General features: G+C 41.2%; 1 protein-coding gene across 1 annotated transcript in view; it reads right to left on the reverse strand.

Moving 5' to 3' along the window:
• LOC138246808 (uncharacterized) overlaps positions 1 to 21353 on the reverse strand; it is a 176890-nt gene that overhangs the window by 82466 nt on the left and 73071 nt on the right. Inside the window, 7 exon segments of the mRNA XM_069201570.1 lie at positions 501 to 590; positions 593 to 676; positions 1662 to 1748; positions 4512 to 4569; positions 6296 to 6417; positions 15678 to 15804; positions 16382 to 16607. Coding sequence (XP_069057671.1) covers positions 501 to 590; positions 593 to 676; positions 1662 to 1748; positions 4512 to 4569; positions 6296 to 6417; positions 15678 to 15804; positions 16382 to 16607 — 794 coding nt within the window.

The following is a 21353-nucleotide window of genomic DNA, read 5'->3' on the forward strand; positions in this document are numbered from 1 at the left end:
TAGTGAGAACTTCCGGAACAAGGAGTATAACTTCACAGAACACACCAAATAGGAGTGGACGGTTGATTCACAACAACAAAAAAGAAAAATAGGCATAGGACTACAAAACTGTGGAGAATTCCGTACCCAACCACTAAATAGAAGAAGAATGAACAGCATCTGAATCCAGAAAAGAATTGTGCTGCAAAATTAAAATCCCCACAACAAAGTGTGTACAGTTTTGAAAATGTACATTTGACACCCAACACCAACTACATTTATTGAATCCATGGATTTGGTACGGAAATAACAGTCTGTCACTTTCGTCAGGTACCAACATGCATCATTGCCAGAACTGTACACATTGTGCAGCACATGCAGCTGCATCACAATGAAATGCCTGGGGTCACGAAAGGTCACTTTCAGCCAGGATGCCCACATAAGCATTCTAGTGCCCATGCACCAAGTGTTGCCGTTTACAAGAAACAATGCTACACAAATAGCAGCCATTCTGCTCTCACCGCTCTTGAGGTACTCCACTGCCTTTTCTTTGATCTCCGGTGTCATCTGGTTGGTCTTTCTTAGGTACTGCATGATGTAGCTATTGGGGCAAACTTGGCCATGTTCTGCTCGCCACAGCCATACGGCATGGTCAGGGGTCGGTCGATGTTCTGCAGGGCAGTGCCCATGATGTCACCTATACAGAATAAGGGCAGTGCAGTGATGAGAATAGGACCATGGATACAACAGCACTGATCACAATCTCATTATTACTAATGTCAATGTAAAGGTTTAGTGGATATTAACAAACGTGTGGCACTAATGATGTAATGTACTTAAATGTTTATAAGATTTGGAATGTGGATGGAAACCATGGGTGGCATTATGAGGGGGTACAGATGAAAGAGAAGAAATGGTGGATGCTGGGAGAAAATAACTGTGAAATAAGGAAAGAACACATGGATAGTAAAAAAAGGGTTTGAGAGAAATGAACAGAAGTAAGGAGCGAGGGAATGGAGAAAAGTGAAGAAGAAGGGGCAAAAAACTGAAAAGGGTGTAAGAAAGAAAAGGAAACAGGAGTGAAGAGAACACAATCAAGAGGTAAGGAAGATATAAAAGAGAAAAGGTGGAAGTGAGGAGAAGAGTGGTGGGTGGGAATAGTAAAAACAGATGGAATCAAACAAGGTAAATCAAAGGGAGAAATGAAGGTAAAAGGAGTGAAGCAAAAGAGGAAAGGCTGGCAAATGTGGAGGAGGGACTAAGGTAGGCAAAAGAAAGGAGAAGTGGAGTAAAGGAAAGAAAGGAGGTTGGTCCTCAACCAATATCCAATGCAAGTTGCCATGAAAAGATTAGTGAGACATAAAACAATGCAATGGGGCAAGAAATGATGCAACAAATCAGCGTATCAGAAATCCTGAACTGAGACACAAAAGATGCAAAGAGGCAGGAACTAGCGCAGCAAATCAATGTGGGTGTAGTAAAACATCAAGAGAAATTCTGAAATTGGAAGATGTGCTACAAACTAATACTTTCTGTAGTGAATTGTGGGAGGATTTACTGAATCAGGCCTTTTTACCATGATGAAAAACAAGGGACTAAGATATGATATAAGTAGACAGAAAGTGGTTCAATAAACAAAGTTCTACAAAAGGGCAATTAATGATAATGAAAGCATTTCCTACCCAGGGCTGACACATGCGCTCGCTCTGAATCTTTCAGAATGTTCTCAGGGAGTTTCAGAGAGATCACTTCTGATGCCTCGCCATCTCCTAGGAGGAAAACATCAAGAAACAGCAATGTCATATCACAGGTAGTGGCTAGAAACTCTTCAGTGTAGAAACCTAACTCCATGTCTTTTCTTCCCTTTGTTTTAATTAATCAAATAGCAGTTAATTCACAAAGTGCACATCAGTGTACCATAAAATAGAATTTTCAATTGAATACTACAACTGGTCTGGGTTTCGAAAAGGTGAAGGTAGAGTCATTTATTCAAAGGCAGGCAGACTTTGGGGCACATTTATGAGAGGCTTGTGCCACTGTTGCATCACTTTTAGAGACGCAACAGAGGCACAAACCTTTCAACCATATCTATGAGGACACGCAAAAGCCCCTTTGTGTGGCTTTGAGTGGCCTCATAGGCATGAGGTAGGGCCTTACTCTACGTCAGGGAGGCATTCCATGGGCATTGCAGTGGGTGTTTCCAGCCAATAACCATGATTTCGATGCAGCACCAGATTTACAACAGCCTGTAAACCTCGGGATGGGCCATAACCTTACACCTCTCCAGGGGAGGCGCAGCAAGGAGTAATAGCTTTATTTTACCTTGCTTTTAGAGTTGAGCCTGCGCTAGCATGTGCATCGCTTGTAAGACACTTTAGTAGTTAGAAAAGGGCTCGGAGCCCCGTCCATGTTGCATCAGTGTCTTTCATTGGTTCGTGGATATGTCATGCCTTTTCCGGTGGTTAGCCCTCCTCGAGTGCAGCGACCAAGTACTGAAAACATACGAGGCTCGCTGTTTTCCATCCGGTTTGTGGGCTACTTTTTATCTTTTTTCGCAGCGCGATCTTGCTTGGCAGAAGACAAGCGTTTTGCATGACATCGACCCTGTTACATAGTTAATTGCACTTTTGCCGGTTACGTAGATACTTGCACTTTCGCTGATAGGTTTCACTACAAGTGAACTGTAGCAGCGCGATTGTGCTCTTTTTTTCCATTTAATGTGGCAAGAAAAGTCTGGTTGGGGGTTTACAACTGCTAATGGCTCTAACTCCGAGAAATGCAAGACCCGTTGCATTGCAAATGCTTGCTTCCTCTTTCTATGTTTGCTACATTCAGCAGCATACAAAGAGAAAAAACCCACCCAGGATTGTTTTTGTGCAGGAAAGTGTCCTTTCCTGCACAAACACAATTCTGCTTACAATGCAGACACCCTTGCAACATGGTGCAAATGTGCCTGTTTTGGCACTAGGCAGCCATAAATGGCACCAGTGCAGTGGGAAAGGACAGGATTGTGCATATTGCATAGATATAGTGCATTCCTGCCCTTTCCTTTTGACCCGGTGCAGTGCAGCAAAGTGACTTGCTGTGCTGTCCTGTGCCAAAAGCCCATACATCTGGGCCTCACTGTCTAAATATATACATGAGCTTCAGTGCGCACTCAAAGATCAACAAATCCTGTGCTAGAGTTACTAGTTCTGCCATCACCAAGATTTTGGGTCCACATCAGGCAGACCACCTTAGAGGTGGAACTGGCCTGACGGTTGACATGCCTCTCTGACTACTAATTTTATGGTCTATCCAGGAAGCCAAATGTGCCCTGGATCGGGGGCAGCATCTCCTCCCCTCTGAGGGAAACCAGATTCACATACCAAAGGAATGCTAATGCCTTGGAATGCTAATTTGCAGGTTGTCCCGCTGGAAGGGGTGGATAATACCCCTGCCAGAGCAGGCTTTCTTCCTAACCACCAGAGATCAGAGGCTCTCCCCCCTGGGGATCAGAAACGTATCTGTTGGTGGCAGCTGCTTAAGACCAGTCAGCCAGCACACAGGTCGTTGGTAGGTTTTTTTAGAGGGCAGTTCTAAGGTGCCCTGTGGTGCATGTATTAATAAATCCATCACTGGAATCTGTGAGGTTTTATTAATACTAGATGGTTGATACCAAACATCCCTATTTTCAGTGAAGGCATCATGTTGCTGGAGAACTCATATTGACCAGTGTCCAGCACATGCATTTAGAATGACTTCCCTGTTCACTTACTATGCCTAAGAATCAACAAAGACATAGTAGGGGTATATCTGCTCTTGCAGATATGTCCTCACATATAATGCATCGTGCCTTATGACTGAAAGACTTGCTGTAGGGGTGGCTTACATATGTTGCATGCATTGTTGGTGGGCATGGCAGACAGACTGTGCCATGTCAGGTTTTCACTTTGAGCTGCACCAAGACACACAGCCTGCTATGACAGTCTACATGAGCTAGGTGAGGGGACCCGTAGGGTAGCACACTACATGCTGCAGCCCGTGGGGACTCTCTTTATTACCTATACCCTATATACCTGGGGTGTCATTCACTAAGGACTTACAGGGGTGCCAAAGGTCTTGCCAATTGGGGAGCAATTGTACAGTTTTAGGGAACGAGATCTGACACTGGGGACCTGGATAGCAGGAACCCATTGCACTTTCTGTCGAACTTGCATCAAATACCAGGCAAAAAGTGGAGATGACCATGTCAAAAAGAGGCACTTTCCTGCAAGCAGGACCAAGATTGATTTGCATATTATTGGCTCCAACCTAAGGTAGTTTAGTGGGCAAAAAATTATTGTTGGAATGGTATCCTAAGCAACTACTAGTGGTTAGGCTATTTGTAAACATTCTGATCATCATCTTTTGGGTGTTTGACATTCCCTCTCACTGAGACAATCTGTTAGTCTTCCCAGTGAAGGAGACTGACCCACTGCTGTATCAAAAGCAAGCTGGCCTTTTCATATTTTAGTTGGTTGCAATTTCCTCCCACAAAATGGCAGTCAGACCTTTACCTTGTGCACAGAGTAGGGAACTGTGAGCCTTCTCCTTCAGGGCTCCAACTGGCTGAAAAGACAGAACAGGAAATAATCAGGGGACTCCCAAGTAAGTCATGCACTTCAGAGACATACAAAGTTGTTGGAACAAAGAAGGTTGTACTGACTAGCAGGCCCCATCTACACGGCAGAGGACTATGTTACACTGCAACACGGGTGTGATGGCCCAGACAGATGCAATGTTTCTGTGAAAAGTCCTAGTAGACATCAGGTTATTGGAGTAATGCCTCAGTAAGAAGGCAGGATACTGGAGTGATATCACCGTCAGTCGGCAGGTTATTGGAGTCTGTCTGGTGTCTGGTTCCTCAAATTCTGCAACAGGGTGATGTCAGGTTATTCAGAATGATTCGAGTTTGACAGTTTTCTAATGTGAAATTCAAGTCAAGCTTAAGGCTCCTGGAATTGGTGCGGGGGCTGCCATCATATTCCTAGAGCAATGCCACATTCTGACATTATGTTCTAGGAGAAACATTTCAATCTATTGTCATGTTCCTTTAGTGAAGTCAAACTGAGTCAATAAGTGAATGTGTGAGTTATTGAGTGAGGGAGTGGCAACAATTTTGAATCCAACATATTAACAAACATAAATAAATAATAATGACATATTGATTAATACCACAGATAGTCCCAGCATTTTCATCTGACTATTTTTCTTTCCTTCTTCTTTCTCTTTATTACTCTCTCTCTCACAGACACAGACCCCTTCTTTATGCTCACTTTCATCTCTATCTTGCTCGTGCTAAAATTTCCTAAAAGCGACATCGCAAAACGAACGTAACACCGTTTGGAGACACATTAATTTCAAAACTTAAACTCTATTTTGCTGGAGTGATAAATAAAAGAAATAGAAAGTCACACTTTTTTATCACAATAGTATTGGAGATAAAGACAAATAATGAAAGTGGTTTCATTTATAATCAGACACAAGTGTACTTTTGACTTTTAAATCATATGGAATTTTACTTCTGGTGTTATCACTGCATTGTAATATCACCAGGCCTTCTGAAAGTCAACAGAGATAGGCACCTATCTTGGATTGTCATTGTGCATAGTTACAAGACAGCTGTCAAATTACCCAACGTAGGCGGATGGCAAATCACATTACAATATCACTAACATCATTTACTATACTTCTCATTGTATTCCATATTGCATCAAGATTATGGCTATATTTGAAGTATCTAAAACAATGTTCAAAGATGGCCAACGCTGTTGCTTTCTGCTTTGCAAATCCTTCTGATTGCTTGTACAAATCAATGCAAGTATTTGCAAGTCTATTGCTTGGAAGATTATTTTCCATAATTGCAAGACAGCAGATCCCATCTTTCAATAAACAGAGAGAAAGCATCTGCCAGAAAAAGAGAAGAAAGGCTAAGGAGCAGGTCATGCACTCCCACTGAGTACCAAAGTTCAAATGGAGCAGTAAAACATGTAGGAATATCAGTTGCCAGAGGTGTATGTTATGGGAGTCAACCATTTAAAAAGCAGGGAGGAAAGCTATCCAATCAGGAGGAGGGAACTGAAATGGAAAGTCATCAAATCATGAGCACACAGCTGACCCAAATCGCACTCTTAAGTATACATTAATGTATTGGTTACAACATTCCCAGCAACAGACAGCTACAGCTGCCTCTAGCAAAATCTCAAAAATGTAAACAATGAACAAGAAATGAAAAAGAGTCCTATGTATGGCAAGGAAACAGTTGGAGGGAGTAATGTCTCATTTTCACACGTACCTTGACAAGAATGGGCTTGATGACTGTGTCAATGCGCCCTTCAGAGGGTGTCACTGTGATCTCATTGCCGCATGCTTCTTTGGAGTCCAGAGCTTCTGTGGTGACGGTCAGGTTCACTTCACCTAAAAAGTGGGGAGGACACTGGGTGATATGGGCTGGTGAGGTGAGTGGGAGCAGCAGGATCCACAGATCAGGTGAATAGAGAGATATAGGAAGTCAGGGGGAAAGGAGAGAGGAGGAGGAGATGAGAACAGAAGGGAGTACAGCATGAGTAAAGCATGACAAAAGAGGGTTGAAGATCAGAAGGAAAGTAGGATGGAGACAAAAGGCTATGAATAAAGTGGGCAGAAAAAGTGATGTCACTGCTGATGTCACGTTTTTTGTGTGAACTCATCGACAAAGCAGTGTTCTATGGTTGCCTGGCATATTATAAAAAATGTACTTCATGGTGGTTTAACTCCGAACTTGGAATCCTGCAAGAACAGCTTGAACCTTAGCAGATCAACTTGTATTATTTTCAAATAATTGTGTTTAGATTCAGTTTCTGGGTTGAATTTCCTGTATTGAATATGAACAGGGGTGTAGAGCAGAGGCCTATCACAGACAGAAAGTAAAGAACCCTCCAATCCTCATCTCTTAGATTGCCTGATGTAAGAAAAAGCCCCTTTCTTCCTTCAGAAGCCACTTTGCCATACCAGATTCCAAATGTTCTTGGTATGGAGAGCTGCTTCCTTGAAACTGTCACTTTCAACCGAAAGGCATAAAAACTACAAGCAAGTTTTGAATGAAGACCAAAATGAGAAATTAAGATCTACAAAGGTAAAGAAAAAGCCTGCAAAAACCTTGCAACAAAATATGTAGCAAGAGGGCGATGAACCCCATGAAAATCACACAGAAAGCATTGTGACACAATGGACAACTGAATGCTTCTTGCTTTTATACGGTCCACTTAGTATGGTTTACGGGAAGAGTAAGTGAGGTAGAGGAAGTAGCCACCCTCTTGCTTTCAGATTTTCATGTGTGGTATTTATATTTCCTCTATTTTGAAATGGAGAAAAAACTCCTTTGGAGGTTTGCCAAAAATATGTGAAAATGATACGATTTCTGGAATGAACACCTGTGACTGCTTTCCCCTGTAACTCCAGGGAGCCATCTGCAATTTACTGAAATTTACTGCCTGTGCCTCACACAGTACAGGACAAATAGCCCAACTAAATTGAAACATACTGGGCAGACATCCATGTCCCCATCTGCAATGCAATAGAAAATGCTGAAGAAATGTCCATTAAGCGCAACCTCTGCTCAGCCAGGTGGAGAATAGAGTGATGTTTAAACCCCAAGGTGCAAGCGAGCCAACGAGCTACTGCCACAGAAAGTAGAAGCCTTGCAAACCTTGGCACCTTGAGATGGGTGCATGAGGAACTGGCAGCTTCTCAGCCAAGATACGGTCATAGAGCACTTTCCACACTGGTCGCAGGGGGTGTCCTACAAGGTCCAGAAGAAGCTCTGTGAGACATTTTCTGCAATCCACTCAAATGAATTAAGTGTATCGGTCGACTTCTTTCTATATATACACACCATACCAGCTACCATTTGGCTGCAGTGAGTAAATTCTGCCAGCGGTCCACTGAATGTGGGGAAATTTGCACTTTTGAATTTGCTAATTCCGTCAAGTTTCCCCCTACACTGTTCTATGACTCCTGCGCTACAAGTATTTTTTTCAGAGTTTCTCAGTTTTTAAACTGTACCCACTACTTGCATAATGGTAGTGCCTAATCACCAACAGTCAGCAGCTCACTGGCAGGCAAAGGGGTGCTCTAAGAGGCAACCGCATGGCCTCATTACTTCCTGAAACAAAAACAGATATTCCTGATGTCTTGTGGCCCTCAGAAGACCTACAAAGTGTGTGGCATGACAAAGAAACCAGGGAATACTCTAGACTAATCATAAAAAATTGAAACACTACGGTGGGTGGCATACTCATGGTAACAGAGTGAACAAAGATTTTTTGGCCCTCGATTTCAATTTTGTCTTATTAAGAACATTACATTAAAAATTATTTACAATTATAGTTTTGAAAAAACAAATGCTTAGTCTTGCCTAAACTGATTTACAATGCATTTCCTAGTTAGTCCTTTATAGACCAATTAAGTGTATTTGATGGGCTGAGTCAATAAGAGAAATGTAAATATGGATTAGAGCTGTCACTAGCATTACATTTACAAAGGCACTGGTAAAGACCTTGACAAGATATATGCGAAGGACCTGGCCTTTCTGACTTTGGGAAAGAGCCACATTATGACTCTCTCCCATTGGTCTCTTAATTTGAGATGGACATGCTTATATTGGAGCAGAAAGTGGGCTCGTCAGATGATATTTGTCCTATGAACATTTAAAAAAAATCTCTCAGGTCAAGTTGAAAGCAATGTCCTCTCTTTTGAACTCATGGCTCTCATGGGGTGTTGTTCTGAACAGCTGGAAGATGCGGTGGCTAAAGTCGGCTCTGAAAAAACTTTAGACCCTATTGAAGTGAAGAACTATACACCCATGTCCTTGCCCCTTGCATTGGCAGAACTGGGAGAAAAGATACTAGCAAAATGGCTTACTCATCTTGAAAATAATCAATTCTTAGATGACAGTCAAATGTGGTTTAGGCCAGAAAATCCTGCAGTAGCTGATTGGGTCTCAGTCATGATTAGATCTGCTTTGTATTCTTCCCACAAACCACTTAAAACCTTCAGGTTTTGCTCTTTCATATGAGAGAGAAAGCATGAATGGAAATATGAAGAGTAATTATGGATTCTCTAGTATACAACTCAACACACCAAAAGCAGTTAGATGGTTGTTTCAAAAAGATATTAGAATCAGCTTAATACAAGCTATATTTTAAAATTATGCTCAGAATGTGTAGAAACATGCAGAGAGATTCTATTTTTTTCTATATTTGCCTAAAGCATGGTAAAATAATTGTGTCATCAAAGCTCAGCTGTAATAAGGTATTACAGTTGACCCAATACATCATTTCTATATTGCGAGTACTAGGGACGACATAAATCACCTGTAATAAGGAAATTAGACAGTCTTTTATACTGGGTTGGACAATTCCATATATGATATTATAATATTGGGATTTGGCAAGCCTGTTAAAGAAATTATGGATGATTTTAAAAACTGCGTAGTGGCAGTGTAATAATGGATGAACTGTATACTCTTAAGACTGAATGGTTCAAATTCAAGGTTATTGTGTTTGCCAGAAATAATCCTTGGGCTCCCAAATTGTGGTATGAACTTCTTGGAAAGCTGACTGGGGTCGCAGAGAAGGTTACGAGCTTTTGATTCCAATTGGATAAGGAGCAGAGCCTTACACTCCAGATTAATGGAGCAGTATCTGGTTACCTTTTAACTTGACTAACTTAAGAAAATTGCTAGTGAGTGTTGCTATAAATTTAAATCTGGATTTTGCAAATGTGTGGTCTTTAGGACTTCCTGATAGAGCATTACACAAGCTTTAGGTTATCAGAACTTTGCATTTAGACCCTGAAAAGTTGATTCTGTCTCTGTCACCTGTCACTACATTCATTGGTTTACAGACTAGAGGCATATCAAATGATGTAAGGCCTTCCACATGATGAATGAAGTCTTTGTCCTTTCATAAGCTGCTCAAAAAATATTAATGCAATTAGTCCACAAGATTGAAGCAACAATCTCTTATGCATGTCACATATCTAAAAAATCCTCAATATTGAGTAGAATATACAAATAAAAACAAAGATATTTCCAAATGTCATCAACCTCTACTGAAAGAAAAAAGTTACACTGTAAGCATCTGTTGGTGGAGTGGAGTACTATAGATTCACATCCTCTGTATACCACTGCCATCTGGTGTTGGCATCGGATATGCAATACACTTTTAGCCTTGCTGTAGCAAGTTTAGATGCGCTTAAACATCCACCTTGCAATGCCCACCTTGAAAATGGTATGACATTTTTGGGGTTTGGCAAAGCTACGAAGAGCTGGTTAATTTTTCTGAAGTACTTAGTCCTTTCAATGTAATACAGGAGGGCCTGGTTGACCTCTAATGAGTACAGCTCACTTTCTGTAACAGAATCAGGTTGTGGAAAGCTTGCATGCAGCTTAATAGTCTTGTTAATAGGGAAAGATGAGACTAACTTGGGTAGGAATTTAGGATTAGTTCTAATGACTACCCGGTCCTTGTGTACCGCAAGGACTGGTTCCTGAATGGCAAGTGTGTGTAACACGCTGATGCGTCTGAGTGAAGTTATAGGCTATAGGAAAGGCCACTTTCCAGGAACAAAGCTGTAAGCTGAAAGAATGGAGGGATTGAAATGGCACAGCCATACGTCTTGTCTTATTTGAAACACCTTAGGGTTCCACAGTGGGCTGGAGGTGCTGTTGGAGGTATCACCCTTCTTAGTCCCTCCTTGAGCCCACTTACCACGTAATCCTGAAGGGGGCTGAGTGTTCCCTGTTCTGCAGGCATGCCGCTACCGCAGCTTCATTGAGGTACATTGAGGTACATGCAAGGTCCGCCTTCTGAGGGTATAAAAGATTGCAAATAATATCTTGAACCTTGACTTTGATGGGATCTAGTTGATTGAAGATGCAGTAATAGACAAGTCTCTTCATCTTGGCTGCATGGCTTGTAGTAAGCCTCATGTAATATGGTCATACACTCCGCAGGGAGGTTAGGTAGTCACACTCTAGGACCTCAGGTGCTATATGGTTAAGTTGAGTTGCTTGGGGCCTGGTTGCCTGATTTGCGCACCTTATGTGAGAAAGTCTGGCCATGATAGCTTCTCATGGGGACTGATGGACCTCTCAAGGAGCATTCAGTATGAGGGTTGTCTGGCCCAAGATGGTACCACCAGTGTGAAGGTCAAGGACACTTCCCTAAAATTCCTCACTATGTGTGGGATGAGTGCGAGAGGTGGAAAAGTGTAGGCAAATATCCCTGACTAGTGTATCTATAGTGCAGACACCTGAAGGCAGTGGATGTCCCCATTTTTGCATGTAATATATAGCTTTCATGTTGTCTGTATTGATGAGGAGGTTGGTAGAAGTGTACAGAGCTCTTGAGGTAGGAGGGGCCTATGCTGAGTAGAGTGTTGTATATGTGTGTGAGGAGTTTGAACTCAGTTTGTTGGTGTATGGGGAGTGAGGAAAGTTGCTTGAGGTGTAAGGTGATATGGGTGCAGCGCGGTGGTTTGAGGATGAGTCTTGCTGTGGCGCTTTATATGGTTTGGAGACTGTTCAGGAGCAGTTTGGTGATTCCTGCTTAGAGTGTATTCCAATAGTCGAGCCTGCTGTTTATCAGGATCTCTGTGATTATTTTTCTGGTATTCGCTGGTAGCCACTTGAATATTTTTGCAGCATTTTCAGGGTGTGGAAACAGGTAGAAGTCATTGCATTGATTTAAGGTGTCCTATCAAGTTTGTTGTCTAGGATACCGAAGTTCCTGGTGTAGGTGGTGGGGGTAGATGTGAAGCCGAGGTCTGCTGGCCACCAGGTAGAAACCCAAACAGCGGTTTATCTTTCTGAAGATCTCCACTTCCGTTTTGTCTGAGTTGGTTCTCATCCTGGAACTCATCCTATCTTTGTCATGTAGTTGGTGAAGATGATTTTGTTGCAGGGGTTGTATCGGATAGTGATAATATCAGTTGTTTATCTAGGAGAGTACGCTGATACAATGCCATTGAATAAGGTTAGCCAGTGGGGCCATGTAGTTGTTAAATATGGTCAGACAGAGATAATTCGTGTGAGACTCAACAGAAGAGGTTCTTGGCTGCTGACGTGTAAGGTGGCATGCTGACATTTTGCATTCTTCCTGTGAGAAAGGAGCAGATCCAGTTGAGGGAGGGTGTTGGTCTGTGTTGAGGTAGTGGGTAAGTTGCTTGTTGATGGCTTTCTCCATAATTTGGATGGGTAAGGTAGGAGGGAGATCAGGCAATAGTTTGCTAGCTGGGTGGGGACTGCCAAAGGTTTCTTTAGAAGTGTATTTATCGCTGTGTGTTGCCAGGCCTCTGGGAATATTGCAGTGGTGATGGAGGTTCTCAAGATGCGGGTGAGTACTCTGCTGATTGTGGAGGTGTCCATATTGTCAATGTAATCTGGAGGTGCCATGGATGGTTGTCATGATGTTGGTTGGTTCTTCCATTGTGATTGCTTCCCAGGTGTTTAGGGTGGAGGCAAGGGTGCGGAGGTCCAGTTGAGGGTCAAAGTTCTATTTTGTTGCAGAAACTTCTGAGAGATTGTCACAGAGTGCTTGCAAGAGGTTGATGCTGTTCATGGTGAAAGCTGGAGTTGTGAAATCTTTGATGATTGTGAAGATTTCTTTACAGCTATTGGAGCTGTTGTCACAGTTTATGTTGTCAGTGGGGTTGGGCTGGTTTATGCACAGGTTGTGGGAGCAGTTAGATTCTGGAATGCTCTAGCTGTGTCTGGCTAGTCTGGAGGTGACAGGTTTTGTTTGGTGGACAATGTTGTGATCAGCCCACCATGAGAGGTGTTTTTGTGGTGAATTTGATGCCATTAAAGGTGGCAAATACAGTTTGAAGGTGTGCCTGAGTGTGAGGGTGTGATGACGTTTTGTTTCAGTCTGCAGTTTCTTAGGCTTTCAAAGAGTATAAAAGAGTTGGGGTTTTTCCTGTATTTCAGGTGGAATTTTAGGTCTCTTAGTACCATGTGGGCTCCAGAGTTGATGGTAAGGGGGAGGACAAAATCTGCAATGTTGTTAGTGAAAGTGACTCATGGTCTGTTTGGTAGGTATACAAGGATTCCGTTCAGGGTGAAAGTTGCTGAGGTTTTGAACTGTAGGCATTCTATGAAGGGGGTCACTTTCTCTGTGGGTGTAGTGCAATTGAGGGTTTTTTTAAAAGTTTATTGCAATACTCCTCCTGGTTTGTGTTGGTGGTTCTGTTCTGCCATCTTGTGTCCAGCCAAGATGGATATCGCAATGTCATCTGTTGACTCAGCATTCCGCCACGTTTCCATAAAGAAGAGGAGGTCCAGGGATTTACTGTCCAGTATTTCCCAGATTTCCATGGTGAGTTTCCTGATTGAGTGGGTGTTGAGGTGCTGTTACCAATGCTGTGCAGTGGTCACCTGAGGAAGAAGGTCTAAGAAAGACCTGCTGTGCAAAATATTGCTGTTGTTCCACCACTGCAGAGAGAACTGAGTGCTGGCCTTAATCACCACTAGATCTTTCCAGTAACCCTAAGCTTGTGACCATGCCTCACACATCACTGTTGAAACAGGTGTATCTGCATTCTGGTCTGCAGCAAAATTGTTGTGCAGTATGCAGTTATACCAAAGAACATCAATACAGTTCTTATAGTTACCAGATGAGTGAACTGAAAAATCGGTAGCAGCTATTGGAATGCCAACACCCTCTGTGTGTTGGGATATGCCTTTCCTTTACCAATGTTCAATATCGGACCCAGAAAGAGCAGGGCTGGAGGTGACACTTCTTTGCATTTATGGTGAACCCTAGGCTGCAACAAGGTTAGAGCCACCTGGGTTTGGTCTTGTGTGATGGATGCTGGTGTTTACAGTGCAGAAAGCAGTATCTGCAGCATCACATGTGCAGTGGATATTTGCGTTGGAAACAATATTTACCTAATTGATTAGTTCCTCATCCCTTTTCCTTATGACTCATGTAGGTGTTGTACCAGTGCCTCCATCTCCTTCCAGGAAACCTGTTATATCTGGACAGAGAACCAACCAAATTAATGATAAACCAGTGGGTGTTTGCACCAACTGCTACGTGCTTAGTAGCAGCATTGAGATGCTTGCTCTCTTTTTGCGGGGAAGAGGGGGCATAGTCTCCACTTGCCTTAGTTAAGGGCCACTTCCTTTCAGTACGTACTACCATGAGTCTGGTGTCTGGTGGGACCTTGAGTCCGATGGAGAAAGGGTGACTGGGAAAAACCTTAAACAACTTCTTGATTCGTAGGGTGACCACGCAGCCCTGATGTGGTATTTACAATTTTCAGGGGCTGACTTGAGCAAAGCCTGGAGCATACCCTAGACCATGGGCACAAAGTGGATGATGCATTTGGTCTTGGAGAGGGTCTGCATGACAAGTCACAATCCTCCTGCAAGAATTCCATGTCGACTTTATGATGGTGGACCGGACTCTGGATGACAGCATGATATGAGGTGATATCATCTGGCAGGGATGGCTTGGCCAAGCAAAGTTCTAAAACTAGACCTTGTGGCGTGGGGGGGTCAAGTTGTACTCATCCTGGGGAGCCCACAGATAGCATGTTGAAAATGACACACTGCAAGTGAGAATGAGCTAACAGAATTGCAGTTGCAACCATTTTAAAAAATATCTTCTACTGACAATCATAGTTTTTCAAGATTACAGTACTTCCAGACTCTGGATGTGATTTGATTCAGGTGATAAAGCTAAATAACTTTGGCTTTGAAGAATCAGAGAGTCTTGCTCCCTATTTAATTAATGCTATTAATCAGATTTTTCCACTAAATGATTCTAATCTATGTGCTAATCCAAGGTGTCTGTTCAGATGTTTTCCCTCAAATATTTTTCTGTCTGTGTTCCATTTTGAGCTGAATTAAATTCAATTTGATAAAGAACAGACAATCATCTACCAGACATAGATTATCAGTACCATCCTTCCATGTGCCCATGACACTGCACACTAAGGACATCTGCAGCCAGTCCTGACAATCACCACTGTGCTTTGCATTGCGCTCTGTCTCCATTTTGACACTGCTGTGAATGGTGGTGGTCGGGGCAACATAAATCAGTGGTATGTACAGTCACCAATTTTTGGTGGTGTTAATGCTGCCTGATAAACCTCACAATGATGCATGGAGCAACAAGGGAAGAAGGGAGTTGGTGAAAGGGAAAGAGATGAATTATTAGGTGGAGAAAATGAAAATGATGCATTAGGGGGATGAAAGACAGTGTTGATGAATTGGGCCACATGGAGGGGCTAGGTCTGAGCAAAGGAGATTTAAAGTGTGTCAGCAGAGGCAATAGAATGACCATGGAGGATGAAGGGGATCAGGACGGAGGAAGTCAAAGGTGACAAGTATGGATTAGGGAAATAACACGGAGAGGGTGTGAATTAGAGAGGGAATGAAGGGATGGAAAATATCTGCTTTCAAGGAACATCTGAGGAATTAGTAAAGAATTTAGCGAAGAGATGAAGGATGAATTTGAACGACAGAAACAAAGAACAATGATAAAGTAGGAAGCAGTAAGGAAGGATGGAAGGAGGAAAGTAAAGGAACAAAGAAGAGAAAAAAGGAGGAATTCAAGAGGTGGGAGAATTGGGAAAAGAAATAAACAGCAGAAGAAAAGAAAGAACAATGAAGTTAGAAGCAACATTACCCAGTTTCAACGGTGTGACCCACCAAGAGAATGTCTTTCCTTCACTGGCACCTAGGCAGCCGGTGTACTCGCTTTCAGGATGGGCTTCCACCTTGAACTCCTCTGATCTCAAAAGCTGTATTTGGATCTTCAAGAGGACGAACACATCACATAAGACTTCACATTCTCTGGTTGCCCCCAATTGCTAAATCTCTTACTAAAAATCAGCTACATTACTCATGTTTTCTGCTTTCTGGCATTTAGTTTTGTTTTGCTTTTAATTACAAGAGTTCATTAATTCCCGTTCAATGTGCAGAAAGTGGCCTGAGACTTCTCGGGATATGAGACTACACTGCCAAAGAGAAATCTACTGTTATACAAAAAGTTCTAAAAACAAAACTGATTTTCCTAGAAAACACTGAAATGTATTCATAAAAAACAACTGGGAAGAAAGGAACTAAAGAAAAGGAGATTTGACATGGCTGACCTTGAAATATTATACATAGTCAGCATTAACACGAATCAACAGATGTTGGTTAATAGTTCTGTCAGAAATGCTTGCAGTGACTGACAGTAATCTTTACTGGAGAATGCACATCAGTCTGCCTCATCCGCAATGAAATATTAGGGGCCATGTTTTGAACAAGAAAATATCTCTCAGTGAAATTCACATGAATGTCTCAAGGCTTGACCACATTGCTCTGACCTACTCTCTAGGTACTCGCCTGGATGGGCTCCTTCAAGTAGTTGAAGATGGTGGCCTTGAGGACAAAGGTTTCCCCCCGCACCACAGAGTATGGCAATGAGAGATCCACGAAGAAAGGCTTGAAAGCCCTCAGCGTCACTGGAGAAGACATCCCAAAACCGATATCTGCCAGACAGAAGGTACCAGTAACCCAATCTGTGATGGTGTCGGGGACGGTGACAGGGACTGTAGCTGTCCCAGACTCTCTAGAATGAGACAGGGGAAGGTGCAATCAGAGGGATATCTGTGGAATCATGTCAAGAGCTGAGACAGATTATTATCAATCAATATTTCAAATGATTCAACATTAAGTAATTCTACATCAATCATAGTAGGAGATCAATATCCCATAGTGATAGGAGTCCGTACACCACATCATTTCAGGTCTTGAAGTACCAGGGTCCATAGAACTAAGGATACACTTTCACCTTGGATATCAGGAAGGACAGAGTTCCTGAGGTGAGAACAATGTCAGAGAATGGTCTTAACAAATACTTATCATCTTCCTTCTACTTAAGTGTGACAGCGATGTCAGCATGCAAGTGATAGTGGCAGGAAAGTCAGCCTCAAGGTATGTAATTTACTTGAGGTACTCTTGTGGTCAAGACATGCGCACAAGAGTCAAAGACCCCACCAGTGCAAAGGTGAGAAGATGATTAAGCCCTGCTGTCAGACCCCAAGTGCTTCACACTGGAAAGCCTAGAAAGGGGCCACTGACACCAGCTCTCGTAAATGCCACTGGTAGTAGAAGAGACAATAGACTCCCTTAGACATTGATAACATCATACAGTTGAGCATTTCACCTATTGTTTGATTAATCTTAGGCCAAGGTTTGCTGATGACAGCCCAGAGAAAGCGCAAGGAGTGTAAACTCTGAAAGTCCTGAAATACTACTACTGCTACTACTAATAATAATAGTAATTTATGTGTTAGATATAACTCATACTATTTCAGAGTACAGTAAATACCAGGTATGACTAATTTCCAATTTCATCCACCTTGGAACGCCCACAGGGTTGTAGTTCTTGCCAAACACGTGTCAGGAGCAAACAGTTTCTCACTGAACCATCTCTATCTGATCTCTCTATGCAAATAACCATGCTGAAGCCCCTTTCATGGACATATTTTCACTTGCCACAGGTCCCATTTGAATGTATTTTAGTGCAAATGGAGTCTTGGATGACAGACAATATAGCATGTTCATTTAATATCTAAATTGGTTTGTGTTCAGCTTTACCCAAGCTACCTGACTACGGTGCAGGATGTCAAAGAGCACCACTTGGCAAAAACTGTCTTCTCCTATGTCAAGATCCATATTCTTTACCCACTCCTGCCAAACAGAATACCACAAGATGATACCTTTGCATTTCTTTGTACTGATTCAAGAGGCACAGTAAGCAGGATTTGCATTATTAGGGAAGTATGAGCATCAATGGGTACTTTAGATATCACTGCGGAGAACCATGGAAGGTGGGTGCCATGTTATTGCCAGCAACACTGTATGTGCACATGCTTACTGGCCCTCAACACTAACACGCCTGGACACAGCATTCAGTTAATGTTCTGATGGATCTAGATCAATGTTACAATATCCTTTATTAATTTTCATCCAGTTCAGGCACCACGTCTCAAGCCCAGCCAGATTTGAAATGCAAATTATTTCAGCAAAGTATTATAGGGGCATGCACAGTGTGTTGGTTTACAGCCTAGATATTGAACATGTCATTATCACTAGATGGCATTACTCTACTTCCTCTTACGGCTTAAGGAACCACTGAAAGTCATCCTCCGAATGGGTTTAAATAATAAATATGTTGTGAGTGCCACTGATAGTTTAGGCATTTTTCTCTGTAGCATTCCTGTGGAACCTTACCTTGAAACTCTTGCCCTCTAACTATGGAGTTCGAAGCTGACTTCTGAAGATTCTGAAAAGTCCTGAAAACACACTGTTGAGGAAGGTCTACAGGCTCTGGCAGAACCAAAGCTCTAGTGCTGGGCGAACATGTTTGCCAAAAAGTGAAAATGCCCGAATCCACCGTTTTAGGTCTCACCTACCTGACAACTGTTGGCTGTCTGGTTATGAAAGACTGTTTGTGGAATAAACCAAGATCCTATGATGGGCTTACTGCCTGCCCACTACTTTCATTGGCTGGCTTTGTCTCTCTCATTTGCCTGCTACTTATTCAATGTCCTTCCTTCCTTTTCTCTTTTTTGTCCCTCTTCTGGAGGATAGCCTCTTCATAATACTTTTGAGTGGCTGACATGCATCCTGTCACTGCTCACTTTCAGGGAACTTCTTTTTTATTTTTCTTAAATGAATCCATAAGAGAGCATATGTTTTTTAGGGCTTTCCCTCGCATGCTTCTTGCTGTGCCAAATACCAGACCGCCTTGTTCCATGTTGCTCTCTCCTTCCTGTGCTGCTTTTTCTCTCATGAACATCTCTTTTGCCAATCCCTGTTGGCCACTGTCCACGTTGCTTTCTGTCTCGTGCGCTGCCTTTCCCTTCCTTCACCCACCAGGCTAGATTTTTACTTTCACACTACCACTTCTTATTACTTTACTTCCTCTCATCTAACTAGCATTTTATTGACGCAACGGGCAGCTGCCCTTTGCTGCTGTGAACTCTACTACAAGATAAACACGCTTATGCACTTAATTTTTTCTTATTTACTGATCTAAACGGTGTCCGCAACTTTACATTGGTCGCTAAAAATAAAGAAAATGGTGCCTGTGGAAGGCTGTAGGTGGGAGCATCCACAATGATGCAAGTGTGCACGTACTTCATAATGCTTGCACAAGCATATGTCTTAACGCATGCAAGCACCTACGGAGTGATGCAATCAGCAGTGGAACCTTTGCATCTCTTTTGTGGTTTTGCTGAGGCTGCACAGCATCAGAAAAAAAGCAGTGGTGTAGCAAAATGGTCTACAAGATCCATTTGCTTTTCCAATAAATGTTTTTATTATGCCCACTCAGGGAATTGTGGCTAAAAAACCATGCCACCATGTACTTCTCATGAGAACTAAAAAAGGACAGATTATTTTCTCAGGAACACAGGAAAAATGCTCATGTTCAGGCTAAACAGCTATATGTTACTATTTAGATATCAACAGTATTGACCAACAAATAACATCACTTCCAGGATATCTCCTAACACTACATCCAAAGGTAAGTATATAATAACTATTCTTAACCCCACCCATACATACCTTAGGAGGTGAGTATAAATAGACTTACAAACTGAAATTATATACTTACTCAATAAAGCAGGGGAAGTGATGTAGTGGATGCAATATTTTTGACACCCGATCTACAGAATTTTATGTACTGTTCCCACTGCCCCTAAACCAATCACAAATGGTCTCGGTGGTGAAAACCTTGGCTTCAGGAACCTCTTGTGTCTGCATGTTCATACCAACATGTTCTGTCCATGGCAAGATAAGCAGACAAGTAATCTTGCATCAGTTTGTGGATCGATAGATGTACGGCCAGGCTACGCATGCTTTTTGTCATGTGTAAGCTAAACTGAAGGAGGTGCTGGAAAGGCTGCCCTGGACTAGAAAAATAATTGCCCAGCCCTACTCCGCTTCCTTATGCTGAAACTGCTAGCTACTATGCTGGTTCGAATGGGCTGCCCTGATCCTCTCACTTTCCCACTTCCAAACCTACTCCTCCTTGTTTTGTAAAGAGTTCTGAATCGACTACCACAATATCATGTTCCTAAACTAATAAAGGAAATTAAAATATTGAAATAAAACATTGCTGACTGTAATATCATCCACAAGTATAAATATAAGTAAAGAAAATTCCACTATTTACTATTTATATAGTATGACATAATTAATGAAAATATTTATTTTACATTATATCAATGTGACATTTAATATTTCAAATGTGATACTTTAAAAAGCATATATATTAATAAACACACAACTAAAAAAAATCAAAAATATAAACAATTTGATAACATATACAACAAAATAAATTAATTTGACCAACATAAAAAATAGTAACATATGAAAACAGATTTACTAAAAAGAAATTAAATATAAAGTTAAACTTTAAAAAAGTAAAAAAGTACAAACCAAAATCATTAAATATAAACAAATAATCACATAATATATATCCTACGTCACCAAAAGTAGGAAAAGTGATTAGATGTACTAATTTAAGCAACAGTAGAAAAAGTGTTGAATGTTGGAGGAGGGTTACATTTACTATTTCCATTCCAGTCCGAGGATCAGTTAGGTAAATGTTAGATTTCAGAGGGGTTACGTTTGCTATTCCCCAGTGCAATCCAAGCAGCAGTAGAGAAAGTTTCCAGCTTCAAAAGGGTTACATACAGGAATACAAGTCCTATTCATTTACTAACAAAATGTAAACACTTCATATACAAAATTATTAAATTACAGTATTTTTATATTACAGTATTCAGAAAAATAAATATATATATATATATATTTTTAACAAAAATAAAATACAAATTAAAAAAGACAGTAAATTAAAATACATATATTATTTTCAACTTCCCTGACTACCAAAAACATAACAAATTTAGGAAACCATTACTTATTTACATTAAATTAACACATACAAATCAAATACAAATTAAAAACAAAACAAAATCATTCTGCAAATAAAATTTCACAATCACTCAACATTACATAAATTAAAAATTAAAAACGAATATAAAAATATGCAACATTACCAATGAATAAGTTAAATATACAAACCAATTAACATAAAAATTATTATGTATTTATTATACTCCCAAACATATTCCCTGCCACAAAATAACATAAAATAAAAAAACAGAAGTGTCATAAACACATAAGAACTAAAATACATATTAAAAAAATACAGCATGAAAAAATATCAATAATTATTGAATTATGTATTTTCTGGATTATAATTAATAAATAATATTTAACAAATAATTTAACAAATTAA

Source organism: Pleurodeles waltl, chromosome 7, assembly GCF_031143425.1.
Source record: "Pleurodeles waltl isolate 20211129_DDA chromosome 7, aPleWal1.hap1.20221129, whole genome shotgun sequence".
NCBI lineage: Eukaryota > Metazoa > Chordata > Amphibia > Caudata > Salamandridae > Pleurodeles > Pleurodeles waltl.